A 23397-nucleotide genomic window follows, 5' to 3' on the forward strand; every position below is an offset into this window, starting at 1 on the left:
TGCCACGTTTCAGATTTCATCCCCCCAGAAATCAGCAAAAATCACTCCAACTGTCTAACAGCACCAGAGAAAAATTACAGATGTTATGTTTAGAAGGCGCGCTGACATATGTATACAATCACACTATACACACTACCATCACTGCATAGCAGATTCATGCAGGATAGGTCTCAAGGAAAAGAACATCCAAATTCTGCAGGGTTGGCATATAAGTTCATTTAATCTATCCCTTGCACAGACTTCTGCTCACTCAAAAAATTTAATTACTGGACATCCATCTGTTTAAATTCTGCTCTACACAAGTCTGTGGAGAAACTACGAGTAGACTGATTTATTCTTTCATGAATGGGCTGAGTTATACAATTGTGCTGTCATTACAGAAATGTGAAATACAGTGTAATACTGAAACCCAAACTTGTTTCCATCTTTTGACCACAGACTGGTCGCTTACTATTTCAACACACGTGTTTGGAGTGTAAGATGCAGTGCCATTATATACAGACTAAGCAAAAAGATGATTACAAAAAAGCAGGATAAAAGAACACATTATCACAACTGCAATACAGGAATTTGCTATGAGTCAAATGACCATCAAATGACAGCCTTATGCCTTGGACAATTCTAGCTTGCATGGGATGTGGTTCGCATGGAATGGAATAAAATACCAAACTGTAAATGTCGTAATTGGAATGTGGCAACTTTGCAGGTAGCGGTAGACCCTGCAGCAGCTTGTGGAAATCTTCATGTATAGAAATAAGGGAAGAGGTTTGGTCAATTATAAAAAGTGCTTGCACACACAGATCAACACATATAGATGAAAGCATATATGCAAGATCTACCATTTCAGCAAACTACATCAATAAAAGCAACAGAAAAGAGAAGTACAGTTGTATTTCATTACATAACACTGCTACAAGATTTGAGGCTGGATCTAACCTCACTGCTACTGGCTACCACAGTTGAACCTCATTCATTAGTCTGGAGTTGCAATATTATGAGACAAAAAGGTAAATAAAACCACTGACATCGAATGGTACTCAAACAGCATTATGATTGTTTGACAATGTTAAGCTTAAAAGAGATTAATTATACAGGGATAACTCCTGGCTCTGAATATAACACTTCACCAGTATTTGGTGCCTACATTTGTAATCTGTTCATACTTCTACAAGGACATGAATGTTAAAAGTTAACAAACTGCATTAATGACTCATAATAGAGACAACAGAAAATGTAACTAAACAGAGTGCACGTTGGATATGATGAACAGCAAAGACCATTATGTGTCTGCATAATGCAGAAACTACTGATTATACCTTCTCAAATGTACATTAAAATGTCATGAAATTACACACTGCATGATGCTATACAGTGAAAAGCACCTACACATTGCAGAAGATATGGATTATTTCTACTCAAAAGGTACATTTAAAAAAAGAAAAGGTCAAGAAATTACACTGCGCATGATTACAGTAAGAAGACACAAGATAAAACAAAGCAGACTGCTAGCTGTATTACTTTCCACACTATGAATTCAAGGAATTTGTCACTGTGCCCTTCCTACACGAGGCAACACTGCTGAAGAGTGGTAATACACCTCCATGTTACAATCACGACACACCATCACACATGCACAAATCTGAGAGAATTAGCGATGAACACGTAGTGAACTGTCGTCGTGAGCTACACATGAATTCGTATTGTCCAATACTTTTTACAACAAAGAAAATATGTGAGCATTAAAAAAAAAAATCAAAAACACCCAACAGCAAGTTATATATCCCCCCCCCCCAAAAAAAATGTGACCAACTCTTTACAAGATATCAATATGCTGATTATGACTTTAGCTGTATTTCTGAGAAACATTGACTGAAGAAAAACAATCTAATTCTTTCCTTGCTTTCTACAATCAGAAAAAAGTTTGTATTTCTAAATCTTTTACTTCATCCCATTATTTATTTTTTTTTTTAGACAAAAGATAAATTAATAATTCAAATACATCTTTCAGGAATTTGCAAATCTTTAAGTTTAAATCATACTTGTTTAAAACAAAGAATTAATGTATCTCCCCTCAAAAAATTTAGAGTATTCACACTGTCAATGTTTCATCATCAGCACTTTCAGGAATTCCTCAAAGCAGCCCTGCCTGGAAGACAGTGCAGAAAAAGAGTAAAAAAACGCAGATGTACAGTCAAGTAAGCAAAATCTTAACAGACAAGTGCACCAAGCACTCTTGGATGACACATATCAAGGACTAAAGAAAGTGCATCACTAAGTTATATTTCCCCACAACAGAACATTGTGACAAAACCAGATGATGGTATACCCCAAACTTTGAGGATTTTTTTTCTCTCTATCATCGCAACGATGCCCTTAACTGACAATATACATGTGTTGTCACCGTCTCACTACTCTTACCTCTGACTAACCACACACCAATGAGCGATTTTGATTTTTTTTGCTTATTGTTGCTGTTGTTGCTCTAATTACATATCTTTGATTTCCGCGTAGGTGGACTCCAGCTCCTGTTCAGTGCATCTTATCTTCTCATTCATCTCCTCAAGGTCCTCTGTGGGAAAAGAACCAGCCATGAACAGATTAATCAACGCAAGAGTCAGCATGTGATAATCGATAATAACATCAACAACAATGACAACACCTGATAACATTTCATTGGTGAACTCTAGTGGGTCTTTGCAACAATGAGAGGCTCCAAATCCACCCCCCCCCCCTCCCTTACAACCAATCTGAAACATGTCGGTCGATTGCCACATTTAAGGAAAACTTCTATCTGTCAAAGCTCAGTGATGTACCCATTAACAAGGTGTCATGTGATCTACATTCAGGGTGTACTGTACAAATCTTAGTCAGTATTTAATGAGAGCACTGCATTTTTCTTAAACTGCTGGATCATCCAGACCATTTTGTAATACTATCTCCTGACAGTTGTAAATTAGTCACGCTTTCTGCAACCCATGGTCCATTTCCCAACACATCACACTATGCGCTATCAAAAATCTTCACCAAGGGCTTTCAGTGTTCACACACGACATCTTTTCAAACTGGTATTCTCTTGCAGAAAACAATACTTGCGACAGCTGCCACCAAAGCTGCATTTTGTCATGCCTGGCAGTCTCATTCTGGGTAAAGAACATATTTCACAGCCTTCAAATGCTACTGCGGCTCAGCAACAGTTCCACATTAAAATGACAAGGGGGGGTCTACTTCGAGATGAGATGAGAAAGTGATTGAGGTCAGACTTACTCTCGAGAGCATCCAGCTGATTCTGGAGGGTCTTCACACGGTCTTCAGCGCAACTAGCACGGTTTAAGCACTGCAATGAGGAATGGGGAGCATTTCCAGGGCAACAAGTTAAGGCATCAGTGAGTACAATACATTTCTTTCATTTCATTTATTTTATTTCATTTTATCGTCCACAAAATGGAAAGTCTTTATGATTCAAGCGGCATACATAAATACATATAAAGCACACAATTCAAAATGAAACACAGAAGATAACAACACACATGTCATTAATTCATATAGATAACACAAAACAACTTAACACTCATAACAAAAAATACATCCACGACATCAAATATTGCACCTGATTCTTCTATACTTAATCTAAAGTGTTATAATGTAACAACAGTTGCAAAATACAATGAAATACAATGTCAACAAAAACAACAATAACAAAATACGGCTGATACAGCACATACAAAAAGAAAATATAAACATGTCATCCTATGGAAACCTGGAACATTGACAACACTATCAATAAAAACTTACTACCTGGAATAAAACTCCCCATGAATCTCAATTAACAAATTTGAACAAAATCCGACAGAGAATGTAGCCGATACAGCACACCCAAGAATGTGACAGATACAACAAGTCAAAGTTTTTTAGGTTTCTGAATAATGTCCTACTGATGCCAGATAGTAAGGGGAAGGGGGAGAGAGATGTTAGAAATCAATAGTGACTGGGTTAGAAACCCACCGACGGTGCAACACAAAGGAAAACAATATAGAGAAAACAAGACTTGCTAAAACAACAACAATAATAGGATGAGAGGTTCATTTGGTTTTAATTCCAATTAGGATGGGCTCTCTTGGTTATGTGACATCGTTTGGAGTCGGGGGGGGGGGGGGGATCAGAATTCCATCCCCGAGATCTTGCCTATGGAGTGTGTGACGGCCGTCAATCAAAGATAAACATGTTGGAACATCAATCACTATACGTTTTGCCTATTTACAATTCTCAGGGTTCAAATGAGATTGTTGAGGACCATGCAAGAAGTACATTTGGTTTTCCCTTAAATGGCCCAAATTCAGTCATAGTCCCTTCTGGATCTGCCATAAACAAACTTGAAAGTATACTCACTAATCTATTTACTCACTGCATTTCTGGTTTTGTAAATCATCATTTTATTTTATTTTTTTTTTTTTATACACACAGATTTTACAATTTGGGGGATTCTGGGGTCCCATAGAGGTACCAAGGGTGTGGTGAGGGCATAGTAGCCATTTGCACACATACACTTCATATATATTTTATCACCCTGGAAAAAATGTTTTTCTGTTGTTGTTGTAAGTTTGGTGATGCATCTGGCCATGTGCTTTTAAGAAGGAGATGAATGTGCGAAAATTGGGCTCCAATGTGGTCAAAGGTCAAGAATGGGTTTACCTCATCCAGTTCGCATTGCATAGTGTCGATCTTATGCTGGTATTTCTCCTCATCGTCCTGCATCTTGCAGTGGGAGGCGTGGTAGGACTTGTAGTTGTTTCGTAACTGGTTCAACTCTTCCTGGTTGTCCTCGAGGATGCTGGGAGGGGGGGGGGGGGGAGAACGAAAAGATTTTAAAAAACTTTTAAAAAGGAAAAAGCAAACATCAACTCTGACTAAGCCATGCTACACAAATCCAGGGAAGTCTTTCAAATATGGACAAATCCATTCAGACCGCCCAGAATCCATGTTTCACTTCTATAAGTTCTGTTGTACATATCATGGCATTACTACTATTCAAACTGTCCACTGCCACAAATTAGTTTCTCCATGATGTATTCATCACACTTTTATATTTAAGAAACCAAAATTTATACATGGCCTGGGAAAACCGCAATGAGACGGCATCGCAGAACTTTATTCCTGAAATGTAGGAGAAAATGCATTGTGCATAAAAACAAAAAATAACACCCCCAATATGTAGACAATCAGGATACAAGAACATCAAAGTAAAGCAAACAGCTGGGGTTGGTGGTTGTCACTCTAGACAGCGAGAAGGATTTTGAGACTCTTCCATTGGAAAATCTGGTTGTGAATTCTGAAACTGACACTTAAGCATTCTAGAGTTGAGGTATGCTCACAAATAAAGGTGTTTATCAGACATAGCCCAATACTAGAATCCCTCGGACGATGAAGTTCTGACATTTTTTGTCCGTGCTCTACCAGACACATATATTGACTTTCATTCAAAGTTGCAATCAAAATGCATCATAGGGAAAATCAAGCTGCTGGGTTTTTCTTTCTTTCTTTCTTTCGAATGAGAAAGGCAGCATTTATATATACTTGACTTTCATATGTGAAAAGGTGAATTTTGAGCAGTCCAAAGTTACGTCGAGATCACTGAACGAATTTTCTTCACATTCTGCACAGAGGGGGAGTACTATGGGCAAGACATTGACAGTTTTGGTGGCTCTACTCTAACGGATCTGTCTTTTGCCTGTGAATGCATTCACTGATTATGCTATGGCCTTCATTCCAACTTGGAGGTGTGTGGTTGGTCATTCTTAATAATATATTGTAGATTTTTGGTGATGCTGCCCCCTGTGTTTCCAAGTTGAAAGGGTTATTGATTCAATGGCAAAAACAGTTTAGCTAAGTCACAATCATTACCTCCGCCAAGGGAGGAGGTTATGTTTTCACCCGCATTTATTCATTGGTTTGTCTGTGTGCAAAATGACTAAAAAACTTGGGAGCGGATTTAAATGAAACTTACAGGAAAGGTTGAGAATGACACAAGGAACAGATGATTAAATTTTGGCAGTGATTTAGGAATTTTCATGGATTTTATGAAGGATTTTCGATATTTTGGCAGGTTGGGTCAATGAACTTGGGAGTTCCAGCTGCACATATTTTAAGGTTTGCATGCGCGCACTGAGGTGCGTGCTCTAGTTTCTGCTAGGGCAAGGCGCACTGCTCAAATGGAAGTTGATGACGTAACAAAAAGGCTTCTATACCAGGAAATCAGGTGATTTTCAGCATGCATACATATGGGTGGAAATCACTGGTCTCTATGGAAGAGCAAGATCAGTGGTGGAAATGAGCTGCATGGCAGAGGCCTGCATTCTCAGAGTGCTTCTGCAGTTCTCACAGTTTTCATATTGTTCACATTTGGATCTAATGACATCCTTACAGTTAATCATATTTCCTGACTTCATCTTACTAAGCTTCTATTACCCCACTTCCCTCCCTGCTTCAGTCATATTGCTATCAGTGCTGTACACTGTATCGAGTTCCTGTTAATTGTTGCCCATTTGCATCTTTGGTCAACCTTTGGCAGGGGCAGATCCAGAATTCTGTACAGGGGAGGTGCCTTTACAGAATAAAAGGGGGGGGGGGGGCGGACGCACCCTTCTATTTCTTGCTTTTTATTTCTTTTGTTTTAACAAAAATAAAGAGGGATCTGCCCCTCTGGATCTGCCACTGTTTTACATTACCCAAGATTGCAGACAAATAATGACCCAAGATCCCAAACAAATCATGTCTAAACTGTTCAATCACTATTATAAAATGCAGCACATAGGAGAACATGTATTACTTCCGGATATCATACGTGTTTGTTTTGCACACCAACAAATTAATCCACAGACATCCATTGATGCATCCCACGGGAAGGACATGTATGATTAGTAAGAAGCATGTGAGCACAAGTGAAACCAGTACTTGACAGAAACAGATGACGGTAGAGGCAGACAGATAGATTATGTTGAGAGGGAGAGAGAGTTCACTATATCGACCAACTGGCCACAAGGAGGCTGATATTACATGTATATTGCATTGCACTACAGCACATAACTAATGCATCCTACTTATCCTGGTTTCCACATTATATACTGTATTTGCCGGCGATAAGGCCGCACAATTTTTCAACAAAAAAAAAAAAAAAAAGCAGTAAAGTCCGGATGAGGCCTATACGCAAGCACAAGCAAATCATAGTCTTTCCTCCAAGTCAGAAAAATGAGAAGGTGTGTATCAACACACTGACCAGCAGGGTGCTACATAGGCGCTTGCCTGATGGCCTGGGGCAAGTGAAAATCAAAGTCAGGCAAATGTTTTGGAGCAATGAGAAAAGTAAATGCTTGCCTAAATTGGGCAAGCAAAAAGTTTTGAAGCCACCCATTTTTTCACTTTCCCCCCTTCAAACCCATGAAGTCAACCATACAGAAGCTGAAAGATAATGGCCGTTTAGTGATGCACACACTTAAATTTCATTTCAGCGACTCTCCAACACTATCGGGTAAAAAGTCCCAATACAATGCAATGCAACCGTATCAGGGCAATTACCCCCTGGCTAAATACTGGTTAGTGATAAGGCTATAGTAAAGATTAGGGTTAGGGTTTAGGTTTAGGGTTATAGTTTGGGTTATGATTAGGATTAAGTTTAGGATTAAGATTAGGGGTCTGGGGTCCGGGGTAATTGCCCGGGGGTAATTGCCCGGGGGTAATTGCCCCAGACCCCAATGCAACACCAACACTTGATCGAACCAACTTTGTTTCTCCAATGCATTTACGCGTGTGAACCAATATGTGCTCTTTATTCGAATGACTGTGTTTTATCAAGCCCTTGCCTTGCAAGTAATTTTTTATATCATTTTCTTATATCTTTTGACTTTCTTTTTGGGTTGGTAAAAATTCATGTTGGGACAAGTTTTCTGCAACTTGAAAATTTGCTTGCTCGACCAGGCGAATGGTAAAAAAAGTTATGTAGCACCCTGACCACAATGAATCACTCATACCTTCTCAAAAAGGTCAAGTTGATATGGCAGCATTTGTTATTGTGTCCAAGTTCAATTTTAGACTCCTGGGGTCCGTTTCACAAAAAGTATTACGAGAGACTTTTTGCTCATAAGACACACTTATGAAAGACTTCATGAAATTGATTTTACTTCTCTTTGACTTTGAAAGTCTCTCATAGCTACATAGTCATGAGTTACTTTGGCCATTCTAAGATTTATATAGACTTGTATGCGATGACTTCATGAAAGAGACCCCTGGTTTAGTCAACTTATGCTCTCCTCTCTTTTCAATGTACCTCTTCAGGTGTATTCCCATGTCATCGGCCCTCTCCAGTTTCTCTTCGGCATCAGCTACTCGTGCCTGGAGCTGTGGGGAGAGATTTTCAACATGACATGCTCAACTGCATTACAATTTAAACAAACTGTCATGGAGTTTAATACGGGATACTGTACTAAAATTACAAAATGAAAACAAATTAACCACAAAAGAGAGAAAGAGACAAAATAAAATCGGCTAAACTCTGCTCTTATATTTGATAACCACATGATAGACAGAAATTAATGCTAATACTGTATACGCCATATATTTAGCGAGTCAAAATTTTCGGGAAGTGGGACTTCGTGACGATTTCGCGAGTGGTTAAATTCGCTATCGTGGAGTACTGTACTGAGCAGAGAAATGTATATGTGTGCGTCATATTTATATCGGGATTAGAGTCATTATTTTTGTGTGTCTTTGATTTCGCGAATAACACCTGACTCGCGAAATTCGTGAAAATAAAAACCTCACGAAATATTCGGCGTATACAATAATAGATATGGCATGGCTATAAAACACAAAGATTTAGAATAGTGATGGGGGGGGGGGGGAATCTGAAGTTGCTTCATCATTATAAACTTCAGAATAGTCTACAAAGGACTCATATTTCTATTCTCACATATTTCAAGGAAGCTGCAGGGGGATGACATTATGTAATCAATCGACTAGCACTTGTGCTAACTTTAGGTTTCCTTGTTAACAACAACTTTGTAGAATTATGCTACATGTATCATATTTAACTCTCAACTATCATCATTTAATCATGTTATTGGAAAGGAGTAACAGATAAGTATACATTTTTTCACATATGTATGGAGATACAATTGTGTTATGATTCTTATATGTACATGTTCAAAATGTTGTTAATAATAAAAACTTCAAACTTCAAACTTTAATTTTGCTCATGTGATTACACTATCAAACCTTCAATTTTAAGAGTTTTCTGATTTTTCTGTCTACATCATGATAGAATTTACTGTTGTGTTCGTTTGATACTACTCTTTTACTACACAATGGTGATTATTTTTTTTTTCCATTGTTCTGGTCAAACAGGGTACAAATTGACATCTATTACCTCATTGTTGAGTTGGTCCAGCTGCTCAATCTTATTCCGCTGGTCAGTCAAAACCTGCTCTTGATCTCTCACCTATACCAGACAGAAAGAGGAAACAGAGACTAATTCTCAATATATGCAATCACAGATAATGGTAGGGCTCCATCAGATCATTATCATAGAATTACACATGTAACCTATTCTCCTACATTGTAATCTACAACCACATAAAATCTCGCTCATGCCTGACTACATACAAAACAATAGACACACACACACACACACACTTACACAGGGTTGTGTAGTGGTGTTCTAGCATGAAATCTTTGCATTATTGGACATTAATACAGCAAAAACAAAAACAATATACAATTTACGAAGTTCTTTAAGGAGAAGTTTTGAAACAAGTTGATGGCAAGCTTTGAAAAAAATGAATAATAATGGATACTTGTGTACCCCACCCATAATGAAAAGATATACACACATACATACAATATGTATATTAAATCATATAATCTGAAATAACTCAATTCAAGCTGGCAACTGTTGGAGAACAGTTTCACTCTGAACAAATTGCAGTTGCAGCTCTCGATCAATCTCTCTATCATTCTATGTGAAACTAGACATGTCGCCATGGCAACTGGCATGCCTCTGTCATAATGCATGGTTCTCCCTATAGGTCTATAGCATGTCTTGGCCATATGTGACAACAGTTTCAAATAACTGGCAAAAAAAGTGTTAAACTTTCCTTGAAATAGGTTGAATTGGATGAATGGCTAAGAGAGTAGGCATTTGGGGATTTGAGGATTTTTACTTGACCTTTGATCCTTTCATAAGTTTATGGACGGACAGACGGATGGACAACCTGAAAACATAATGCCTCCAGCGACACTTCATGTCAGAGGCAATGCAGCATTTAAAAAAAAAAGAAGAAAGAACAGACACCAAGGTTCGCCTCTAACTTGAAGGTCATATATTCCTTCTTTAAGATCTTTCTGACAGTAAACACGGTCTAACCACTTCCTACAATACTGTGTACCTGAAGGATTAGATTATACATGTACATGTCCTCACGCGGCAGCCTCTGTATGCCAGATCGCAGCTTTTATCTTCTCTACTATTTTGGAAGTTGCATGGAGATAGCACTGCTTCCTTTCGGCTGGGCCACTGTTGGGACTAAGGAAGTCCATTAAAGGGAGATACCAACCAACCATTGTGTCTCTGTTTTTTTCAGTGTTTTTTATATATCTATGTCAGGCATCTGCCCTCATCTGACTGACTGTCGCAACCATAGAAAATTTACGAATAGCTGCATGTGTCCATCGAACCTAACATACGCTGTACTGCCACATTATGCACACATTTTTTTGTGTGTGTGTGTGTTGTAAACCAGTTTTCATGCTGCCCATTTTAGAAAGTAACCACACAATACTTCTTGCATGTACCTAAAGCCAATGTAGGCTAAAAGGATGAGTACAACCAAATATACATAGTGAAGTTCTAGATCCCCCCCCAAAAAAAAAAAAAAAATGACAACAACAACACAAACAAATCTCAGCTCGTTACATATAAATGATAGAGGGGGGTAATAGAAATCTGAAGTACATGCCATTCTTTGTGCTTTACTGATTTCACACAAATGTAATAAAAGATTGGGCCAAAATTTCCCTTTTTCTGACAATACAGGACTCACCACCTTGTCTTAATCTTTACTATTCATTCTTGATTTACAGTTCATATGAAAACAAAAAAGCAGATGTGATGATATTGAATTTATACCTACAGCTAAATGTTTTCTTGAAACTATGTAAGCTTACATGGTTAACACTCATACAGCTTCTTCTTCTTTTCTTTTTTTCTTTTTTTTTTGGGGGGGGGGGGTTGTTTTGTTTTGTTTTGTTTGTTTGTTTTTGCTTTGCTGTTTGTATGTTATGGAGGTGAATGAGCATGTCTAGGGAAAGTGTATGTTTGTTTGTTTTTGCTTTGCTGTTTGTATGTTACGGAGGATTGAGGATGTCCAGGGAAAGTGTATGACCTTCAGTCTAGACCAGACTTAAATTGACAATGTTATGCGTAGTCTGAACACCTATACTCAAACACAAATACTTGTCCATGTTTGCTCAATATGCTTCTGATGCAGGAACACATGCTATACAACATTGGCTGAGAAGTTCACGACAGCCACTGAACCACACGGTGCTATCACAATCTGTGACAGGAAACCATGCATGCAGTTTGACATTTGATAATCAATACACTGAGCCTGACGATGTTCACATTGTTAACGGCACTTGGCTTGTGATACTACATTGTGTTACTCACACAAAAATTTCATACAATGGCTTCCTAATGCAAAGATTTCATATGAGTAGCTTTCAGTCAATGTCTTCACAGCAGCCGTATCCAATTTTCAGAATTTTTCATTGATATCTCTTGTTTTATTTGTCATGCTGTTTCCCTGATATGTCCTATTTCTCTCTCTCTACGTTACAGCTGTATGCATAATCTGCTGACCCAAGACAGGGCTGCACACTAACCCATTTTTTTTTTTACCGGTCCGACCCGTCTGTCAGTAGGTACCCAGTTTTTCCATGATTTACTGGTCCATTCCTGAAAAAGTTACTGGTCCGACCGACAGTGATATTTACTGGTCAGGGACCGTCAGACCAGTACCAGTGTGCAGCATTGCCTAAGATGTTGATGACACACAATAATGAAAACAGGCCACAATAAATGGCACAACACATGCTTCAGAGTGCTTATATAGCACATAACACATAGTGCATATGTCCCTATGCACTCAAAATATGGAAAAATTGTACAAAAACATACAATTCCAATTTGTTTTGTATTTAAAATTACTGAGTACCAAGTTTCACACTCACAGTATGGGAGGACTAGTGGAGTGTTTGTAAGTCACAGCATTCTCTTTTGCTTCCAGTCTGTAGCTTGTAGGTTTTACTGGTTCAGTCTCAAATTTTATCTTTCTAATTTTTTCTTTTGGTGCCTAGCCAATATACAACAGCTAGGAGACTTCTGCAGTCTGTGTTTTATCCTGCCAGCATTTAGGAGACTGTATATTTCATATTTGTTCAGACCCCGTGTCATGAAAAAGGTCTGAAATGTGCTGGGCTCCATTCATCAGCCCTAGATCCATCCATAATTTTCACAAGTTCAACATAAGGACCAAGTCACCTTGCCGCACTCACATTTAAGACCCTATATCGTTGAGACACCACAAGAGTGGGAAGGATGGCCCGGTTCAGATATATTCGAAGATCCCCATAATGAACTATTGACGGCTTTATTACTGAACTACATATACATTTGTAAGTGCACACAGGTGAAAAATCTCGACTTGAGTCAACTGCTATCTATGAGCCATGCTTTGATGCCATATTCGCTGACATGCGGATGATGGGTGTTTTTTTGTGGTTCTCGAATGGCCCCTGTGGGCAGCGAATTCAATCGCACCACCCACGTTTCCCTGTGCTACCAGGCTTTAATGCTATAGACCATCATCGGATTCAGCAGCCAATCCCAATTTGGTCATGGACCAAAAGGCACTCCCTGCCACTGATCTACGAAATAAAATTGGCATGATCAGCAAAGATTGCCCAGTTAAGCTGCTGTGGAAAACAAAAACAAACCAACCACAACAATAATAACCACATTCCCTTGGCCATGCAGTGCATCAAGGGAAAGTGCGTGACCCAGTCCAGCACATGCCAGTGATACCAAGGAGCTTCTGAAGCTCCTTGGTGATACCAAGCGCTCATTCAACTCCTCAAACTTTATCACAGATGGTGGCATACCTACATGGACTGGGAAAAACAATGCCCTACTTGTTTGTTACTTCTTGCACCTTCTTCATGCACATGGCATTGGATAGCTTGGTCTTAATACTAAACTCTTCTGAAATTTGCTTGAGGAGTACAACGCAGCACATATTAAAGGCTAAGATATGTATATTAAACCCCTCTCCACATAGAACCCGTAGTAGGCTTTGCACAAACTTGAAGTCTACAAGCTGTTCAAAAATACTGTCATGCAAACTGGAGAATGCATTGTGAAAGTTGATACATCACACATGGGTAATTCCATGAAGTTGGGGCAGTGTCCATGTAGCATCGTGATATTTGAAAAATACAATTCAGCATAACTCAATATTAATTATGCTATACATTTATTGTTTGTAGGCTTTACATTTGCATTGAGGCCACACATTTTCCTGGAAATTTTGTGCCATTCAGACTCAATTTTGATGAAGTTATTAAACAATATGTAACGGTGTCCTGTAGCATCATGACGTGTCCATGTAGCATCGTGAAATTTTAACATTTGGTCCTAAGAGACAAATTATGGCAATTAGCTTGACCAAAATTTGATGCAATATGCATATTTACTAGATTAGTCAGATAGCTAAATATCTCAAATTTCCTGTACACAGTTTTAATTTTAAAAGAAAATTACAAAATGTATCACGATGCTACGCGGTGTCCTTTTTTGTTACATTTGGTGGACACCGTGTAGCATAGTGACACATTGTGTAATTTTCTTGCAAAAGTAAAACTGTGGAAAATAGAGTTAAGATATTTAGCTGTCTGACTAATCTAGTAATTATGCATATTATATCAAATTTTGGTCAAGTTAATTGCATTAATTTGTCTTTTAGGACCAGATTTTAACTATCACGATGCTACATGGACACGTCACGATGCTACAGGACACCGTTACATTTTTTTAAAATAACTTCATCAAAATTGAGTCTGAATGGCACAAAATTTCCAGGAAAATGTATGGTCTCAATACATATATAAAGCCTATAAAGAATATATGTATAGCATAATTAGTATTGAGTTATGCTAAAATGTAACACTTTGTGCCCCAACTTCACGGAATTACCCACATGTACATGTGCATAAAACCCAAAGAGAAACATATTGCGCGCACGAGTCATATCCCCTGTCATAAACCTTTGTGTGTCATCAACCTCTGTGGTCAGCAAATGTTACGTCTGGCCCTGCTGGATGGGGGTAGGAAAAGGGGTTAAGCTAAGTCAACAACAGCCAGTTTATACCAAAACTCGATAAAAAAACAATGTATAAAGAATCATTGTATAGCTGACAGACCGTTCAGACGCTATTCTCGACTGTTCTGGAAAACGTCAAATAGATGTGCAGTTTCCCACTGTACAGCTGTTGTGGTCATGAGTGACAGCTATGGGGTCACCTTTCGTGCCTGCTCCCATTAAGTCCCGCCCAGTTATACCGTTCTATGGTCGTCATACGTTCAGACGCACAATGGACATGATAGAATGCTGATTCGTTATCGAGTTCTAGTTCAACGCGATGCTCTGACTGTTGTTTCGCTATACGTCATTTTGTTATCATATGCCATTTTGTCAGACAGCATTCAGATATATTACATAAATTCATTGCATAGCTATACTGTTTTGGTATATGTATACTGTTCTAGCATTTTTTTTTTTTGCGTCTGAACACTCTGCAAGTCAAGAAGCAGTGTTACTGGTAACCTTTTTTTCCCTCATGCTTTCTTTTTGGCTGATTGGCTATCTACATGTACATGTATTAACTACGCGTTCACATTTAGTTCCCCCCCCCCCTCCCCCTTGTGGAGGAAAGTCCCATGCTGCAGGACTTTCCCCTCAAAAATCATAATGTGGACGCCAACTGGGATTTGTATCCCTGTCCCTGCGTGGCAAGTCTGGTCCGGGGGACAAAATTTGGAGGAGAGAGTGACCGTAATTGATAGCGCCCAGCTGTAGTCATCAAATGTGTGCATGCGCAAAGTCTGGTTTTAAAGGGACTGTACAGTACTGGTTGAGGTAGGGATTCATGTTTTGAACATTCCTAAGTGATATAATGAAAAGCCTCTTATGAAATATGAAAGAGCGTGTAATTTTAAGAAGGATTCAACGTTTATTTGATAAAAATTGGTTTTCATATGGCTGAGATATCCCAAAAAGTGCTAATAATAAAAGGCGACATGCCCCAACTTTATCAGTATCTCTTTGTTTCACCTTGTTTTTGGATATCTCAGCCATTTCAAAACCGATTTTCATCGAATAAACTTTTGATACCCCTTAGAACTGCATGCTCTTTGACATCTCATAGAGTGGTTTCTGAATATCTCACAAAACGTTAAAAGCTAAATCTTCACCTCGACCAGAACTGTACACACCCTTTAAGGGGCAGGGCTCCCCCAAAGCCCCGCACAGCTCGGGGACAGTTCAGAAAGCAGTGAGGACGGTCCATTGTAAAAAAGATCTCCAGTGACTGTCCCCATGGCTGACGCGGGGCCCCATGTGAACATGTTGTAAGGTGCACCCCGTACTCTTGGTATGTGGCCATGCCCAGAATGAAATGCACCTTAAACAATATATCGCTGTATATCACTTTATTCAAATCAAACAGCATGACAGACGTTACCTCCTTCCTAAAAAAAACTCTGAGAAAGTTAAGGACTACATAATTAGCATTTGACAATAATTGATTTTTGATTCACGGTTATCCTTTGGACAACAACAGCAACCAAAAAAAATCCTCACACGGCACAGTAATCTTAGTAATATCATGATAAAGTATGTAGTGATTGGTAGGGGTGATTCCCAAAGCAAATATATAGAATTACGTTCATATCGAATGGGAACCATTATCATGCAGCACTTTGGTAACTCGCATAAGCCGTGTATTCTTTCTCCATGTTGCAACTTGAAGCTCTGATCTCCAAACTTCAAACGCTGTCTCTGTAAAAAATCTCTCTAGCCTTAAATTACACTGTAATTACCTTTCGGTTTCATCTTATCAACAAATCCTTACCTTATCACCGACTGACGTTTCACGAGCTGTCAACACTTTCACAGTCCTGTGAATGGAGAAAGAAAGTATAATCAGTGCTTGAGCTTTATAATTGCAAGGTTTAGCTTTACGACCCTTCGGCAACAAAAATCTCATCCCGGCAAGTAAAACTGTTAACCACGAACTGAAAGGGTATTTACTAATTGATGATAAATAAACGATGAATAAGTTACCGGTATGTCTATCCAAGTCTCCATGTGGTGCCAAAGAGCCCCTACATGTAGGTCAGCAACAGCTAGAGCTGCCCCTCTAATACATTATGTACCCTTGAGCATTGTGATTTAGTCAGTCAACTTGTTGTACATGTTCATGTATGCTTAAAAATAGTTTGTTGCTAGTACATGTACATTGCCCATTGTTTGCTTGTTTGTCTTTTTTAAAATCTTTTGCACTACCTTTGCCATTGACATAGCCTGATCAGCAATACAAGAGCTGTCTCAAGAGCAGAGGGTAGCAAGACATCATTCTATGTCAGCAGCACAGATACTTCTCCCCTGCATTCTGAAAAAGGTCAGTCAAGTGCTCTTTCAGTATGCTTGAAAAATGAATGTATGTTGAATTCTCTGTGAGTCTTTATATTTTCTTATATCGTTGTCCTGCAGTGACATCATGAACTGTTGCAGTCTTCTCATCCAGTGATGGCGGCACCCAAACATGATTTGAACGGATAGTTTTCCTCAAAACTTCACTGATTTGTTTTACTAAAAATACAATGTACTTGCTGCATTCACTCAATCAAAGTGTACAAAAATGTATATTGGTATCACTCCCTTTAATGTACATTCCTATTTTATTTGTGAAGCTTATCACCTGTTTTGCAGCATGATTTGCCATGTTTAAGCAGAATGGTCACTTTCCTCACCTGCATCAACTAATACACAGATCATAAGAAGTGCATGCTGTAGACTAAATCACACAAGCATGTGCATAATTGCACAATAATATTAAGTTATTTGCTAAAAGATTGCAAAGGGAATACACATAGAGGAAATTTTCATGCAAGCAGTTACATGTATGTCATGTGTGCTTGGCTGGGTAAGATGAATTTCCCACGTTTTTTATTTCATGGACAGTCGCAAAAACTGAGCATCGCTGCCACTGCGGCACACATTTATGGTAAAGGTACATCATAATTGCTCCATATTACAACAGCAATATTCACTCGTGCTTGTGAAGAAAACTACCAGTACCAATAATATACACTGTAGCAGTTACACCACCTACATTTGTATATGTACAGTATGTACCCTGCAATCAAAAAACATATTACATTTAACAACAAAAGCAAGGACAATATATGAGTACTTCAATGTTCGCGCTAGCATCATACTGCACAAAATGCTTGAAAATATCCACTTTTGCAGTAAAACAATTGGCAAAATGGAGGGAAATTGAAGCATTCGTGGCCTCACCTTGCATGCTCATCAGACTCCCTCTCCACCTCTTCAATCCTTGCCTTCAGCTGCTTGTGCTCGTCTTCCATCTCACACTTTCTGTCTTCACCAACCATCAGCTTACTGTTCAACTTCTTGGCCTCATTCTCCGCCTGTATTATGCACAGGATACAAAATATATAAAGCTGTGTGTGTAGATGTATTATGTATGTGTAAACATCCTTTTCAAATGCGCTTTAGTTCCATGACCCAACAAAAAGGTCATACAATCACAAAGTATACAGTACCTTCCATAAATCATATTATACAATTCATAAGGAATACTAATCACAAGGTTTACAAAATAAATGAATTAATTAAATATGTAATATGATATTCAGATATGGAGGTACAGTAGATACATGTACTGTATACACTAGACGGGTCTATACTACATAGAGATAAACAGAGAGAGATGTAGAGAGAAAGAGACAGACAGAGAGACAGACAGACAAGTGGGAGGGGAAAGAGATAAAAGAATAAGATTAGATTGATATGATTGAATGTTTGCATTTCTAATGTAAGCTGATAGATTCATACAATCAACTTTTTTAAGTGGCTGCCTATAAATCATCATGAACCAACAGTGATCGCCATGGACAAACCTTTCCCAGACATTTTTTTTTTTGGCGATAATTTACAGCTCAATCTAAAAACCCCAAACTATAAGACTTTGCTGACTGAGCTGCATACAGACTTTTTAGATGGGCCGATGAAACCAAATAGTTCACCCAAATCGAAAGCATGCACTGTACAATGTATGTTTGGGAAATTACGTCTACAGCATTACAAACACATACAGGAACCGTTGACCATCATGGTAATACTTTTTCGTAGATATCTTGATAGTGATCCAATATCAAGATGAAACCAAATAGTTCAACCAACTCTCAAGCATGCACTGTATGTTTGGGAAATTACGTCTTCAGCATTACAAACAAATACAGAAATTGTTGTCCATCATGGTAATACTTTTTTTTAGATATTTTGATAGTGATCCAATATCAAGATATTTACAAAAAATATCACAGGGTCAACATTTCTGAATGTGTTCGATCTTTTTTTCTTACACTGGTGTCTATGAGAGCGACATCTTTACAAATTTTTATTTTGTGGACACACTTGAGGATCAACAGGTCTGACAGTGGTCCGCCAGCGATATTTACCGGTCCGCGTGACCTTTGAAGTGCGGCTCCGATTGCGTTCCCGATTATTTAAAGATGGTCGTACGAAAGACCAATTTACCGTTCACACACACTGCATAAAATCTTTGTTTTCGGTAAGTTGTGAATTATGTACAATTGATAACAAAAACATGAAGTCTAATTAATGAAGGTTGCCCTTGAGTCTGAGGTGACAAAAGTGATGTCAAGAATCAAAACTCAATGCAATCGACATGTTCACTATATGTACATGTACATACCTTGTATGTGTATCAGACCTTCCTGGTACATTGTACAGCCCCGTCACATTTTTTACAGTGACTGGGCTGTGTGTAGTTAAATACTATTCTAGCTTAGGACAGCAATTCATCCATAGGAATTCATGATTGCTTTTGGCCGCACTGTTCGCCAATAAAAAAGGATTCTTTTACTTTGTGTGACTCAGGCCTCTGGGCAGCAGACTGCACGTCAATTTGCAAATGGAAGAAATTTGTGTTAAAAAACCTGCAAACGTTTCAATTTCTCAAGTCTCATGCCAAAACTTGACTGCATGCAATGTCACATGTTTAATGGTCAAATTATAGACGGCTTACTTAGGATAGTTTTGATAAAACTTTGACACTTGAAAGTTTTTTTGAGACAAAAAAAAAAATCAAAGCCAGATGAAGGTATTGATCTACTGTTTAAGTGGATGATAAAATCTCTCATCAAAATCTCAACAACGCCAGACAAGAACCATGAAATCAAATTTAATAATACACATATTGAGACACACATGTACACACACACACACACACTACATCCCAACGCTTGGCTTAATAATTTAATAATCCCACAGACAAGCACACAGTAACGGAACAAATTAATGCACAACGCTATTTTTAGTCGGTGCCTGATGATGCGATGATGTGGGTACTTGAATTTGCATGCACTACTTGATTAGGATTTAACGTTAGGGTAAAATCATGTATTGTTGACCATTGATAATAACATTAAAAGTACGAGTATGCACGTACCGCCGTAGGGCCCCAAGGCCAAGCAATGAAGTGCATGAATGATTATCACGTGATTATGATTGCCCCATTTCCATTTCATAGACAACTGGAATTGCAGCTATTACTTATGCACTTGTCAATTGCAGTCCCGGCCCATGGGTACCCGGGGATGGCCGGGAATTGCAACCAAGTTGAGCGGGGATTTCAGCACTTTTTTCGCCCGGGTGGGTCGGGAATAGACCGGGCTTTGTAGGGGGAAATTCACTTAATTTGCCCCGGTGGGCCGGAGATGTACCGGGGTGTTGTCGGGGGAAATTCAATTATTTTGCCCCGATGGGTCGGGAATGGACCGGGCTTTGTCGGGGGAGATTCACTTATTTTGCCCTGGTGGGTGGGGACTAAACCGGGGCTTGTCGGGGGGAAATTCGCTCCAACCAAATGGCAGGCATTTGGGGCAGGAATTTTGGCCGGGATTGAGCCAGATTGTACCATTTCCAGTACGGTAATGTGACCATAAATTATTTCGCTCGACTAGCGATTCCCCGCTATTGAGGACTCGGTAACATTGCTCAAAAGTCGCGTATATGCACTGAGAATCACGTAAGAAAATAGAGCCTAGCGCGAAACATGCGCGATTTGCGCATTTCATGAAGTTTTCTGACGTGGAACCTTCGATCGTATTGTCCGCGGATGTGCGCCGGATCGGCGCTTTACGCGATTCCATGCGGGCTCCGTCACACTGCCCAAAAGTTGCATAATCGCATAAATCACGTAAGAAATTTGGTTTTGCGTGCTTGTCCGTCGAGAATTTGACCATTTTCGCTGATTTACGCAATGAAAAATCACCGATGAATTGCGCAAGAACTACGGAAAGATCACGCAACAATCACACGTGAGTTGTTAGTATGATGGGATTAGTGATTCATCGATCAGTATTTCGTAAGTATTACATGCGCTTATTTGCGTGTTCTCTTAGAGATACATAGGCCTACGCCAATATTTGTGATTTTCAGTGATACGTAGGTGATACAAGCGCGAAACATGCGTCATTATTTATGTCTGCTAATCGTCAGTGGAGAGTCGTTGGTGAACGCGGATAGCGGCAACATTTTCGCGAATAATCGCTGATATTCCACGCATATTTCGCGCATTGTTCGCATAAGAACCACGCAAACTACGCAAAAATTACGTAAAACAGCGCAATAATGCGTAAACTTTTACGCGAAGCAGAGTTTTGAGCTCCTCAAAACCCGGAAATTTGCGTAAAGCGCCGACCCGGCGCACATCGGCTGACAACTACGAAGGTTCCACGTTGTAGACCCCTAGACAAACTCATGAAATGCGCACTGGATTGCGCATGTATCACGTAAATAAGGCTTGAATTTCTTACGTGATTCATGCATTTACGCGACTTTTCGGCAGTGTGACAGGTCCTCAAAGGCCAGGTTTTTGAGCAGCTCAAAATTTGGCTTCGCGTAAAAGTTTAGGCAGTATTCCGCTGTTTTACGTACTTAGTAATTTTTGCGTAGTTTGCGTTGTTCTTACGCGAAAAACGCGCGAAATATGCGTGGAATATCAGTGATCGTTTGCGAAAATGTTGCTGCTATCATGTTCATGTGCAAATCATGCGCGATTCATACGCAATTCATTGTGATAAAGCGCAGATTATGCGTGATTTTCCGTAGACCTCAGTTGACGCGCACACAACCATGAATTCGCCCTTTATGGGGCCTTTGCGTGCCTATGCGCTGAAAGTGCGTGGTTTAGTGATTTTTTGAGTGATATTTCCGTAGTTCTTGCGCAATTCATCAGTGATTTTCATCGCGTAAATCAACGAAAATTCTCAACGGACAAGCACGCACAACCACATTTCTTGCGTGATTCATGCAAACTTACGCGACTTTTGGGCAGTGTGACCGGGCCTTGAGGGTCGGGACTTGGCCGGGGATTTCTGCACAAATATTGCCTGGATTGTCGGGGAATTGGCCGGGGATTTCAACTTCAATTTTGCCCAGCCTGCCGGGGACTTAGCGGGGGATTTCCGTGAAAATTTTGCCCGACCGGTCGGAGACTTGGCCGGGACTTGGCCGGGACTTGGCCGGGTGGTGTAACATCCCAAAATTGCAAGTGTGATGCAAGTCCCGGCCATCCCCAGGTACCCACGGGCCGGGACTACAATTGACAAGTGCATTATTTAGTATTAAATCTAGATCTAGTTATCGTAAATAGTATGAAAAAAAAAAAAAACCAACAACTTTGGTTCTAGAAGATTAAAGGGGAAGGCTAGTAACTGATCAGTGGGAATCAGTGGAAATGCTGGGAGATGATTGTTCCAATCCTTATGGGATTCATTCAAGAGTTCATTGTATATCTATTGTTGTGTGAAAATGATTTGCTTCAGAACGGTCTCATATTCAAGTAATGTGCAGATTAATGCTCCGTCACTGACCAGGGACGCTAACCTGGAAGCATTAAACTGCACATTACTTGAATATGAGACCATTCTGAAGCAAATCATTTTCACACAACAATAGATATAGATATCTACAATGAACTCTTGAGTGAATCCCATAAGGATTGGAACAATCATCTCCCAGCATTTCCACTGATTCCCACTGATCAGTTACTAGCCTTCCCCTTTAAGAATAAATGAAGAAGCAAGATTAAAGATGCTGGCAAGAACGAAACTCCTGTCCTGTGCACTAAGTAAAATTATCCATTCGGCATTGTTTATTGGTAGAGCAAGCCACATCATTTATTTTTCCTTCTCCTTCTTTCGATAAAGTACAGGCTACCTTCTGAGGTGTATCAGCGTAGAATACAGGTATTTCTAGGAAAGAGGTGCAGAGAGCAATAATGTAAAATACAAATACAATGACAATCAGTTAATTATTACTAAACATAGAGCAGAAGATCGAGACCGGTAATCTTATCGACAGACTTTCGTTCCCTCATCCCATGTCTTTTTTGTGTTACTCACGTCTTCTGCTCGCTCTATGTACGTCTGAATTTCAGTTTCCAGCCGCCGAATTTCAGCGTTGGTATCACTCAGGTCAGACTTCATGCCATTCATGCGGTCCCTGATTCCAGAGATTGAACTCATCTTGACTGATTGATCACAAGTTGTACTTCAAGAGAGAGATTGCGGAGTAAAATCCTCAACTGACAACAACGTCGATGCTGAAGGTGTACTAATAGCTGATGCGTTGTGGACTGTCTTTGGGGATGGGTTCTTACGATCGGTGTACAAACGTAATCCCCACCTGCTGATATCCAAATAGACTGGTCTGAAAGTAGAACCTAATTCACGGTAAATTTTCTGTTACGCCTGAAAACAGAATCAGGAGGCGTTACTACTTTTCTTGCAGGTAATGCAAGTAATGTGGTCGACAAATCACGCGATATTCAGGCAGAAATTAGTTGGTTTCACGATGGGTCGCTTCTCACTTCACAAACACGAAAGGGACGGGAACCGGCTGTGGATATTACGCTTTTCTTGTAGTACTCACGCGCGGACGCCTAGCCTGTGTG

The 23397-nt window shown here is 39.4% G+C and overlaps 1 protein-coding gene across 1 annotated transcript; it reads right to left on the reverse strand.

Moving 5' to 3' along the window:
- Positions 1–1803: 1803 nt before the first annotated feature.
- LOC139721209 (uncharacterized) lies at positions 1804–23361 on the reverse strand. The gene is made up of 8 exons (XM_071632534.1): positions 22847–23361; positions 17688–17821; positions 16237–16282; positions 9416–9487; positions 8318–8388; positions 4690–4828; positions 3265–3334; positions 1804–2569 (listed from the first exon to the last, which is right to left on the reverse strand). The coding sequence occupies exons 1-8, from the start codon at positions 22967–22969 to the stop codon at positions 2487–2489; spliced, it is 738 nt and encodes a 245-aa protein (XP_071488635.1). The 5' UTR covers positions 22970–23361; the 3' UTR covers positions 1804–2486.
- Positions 23362–23397: the final 36 nt, after the last annotated feature.

This window comes from Diadema antillarum, unplaced genomic scaffold (assembly GCF_040938485.1).
Source record: "Diadema antillarum isolate AM-2024a unplaced genomic scaffold, OU_Dant_1.0 scf00000140, whole genome shotgun sequence".
Lineage (NCBI taxonomy): Eukaryota > Metazoa > Echinodermata > Echinoidea > Diadematoida > Diadematidae > Diadema > Diadema antillarum.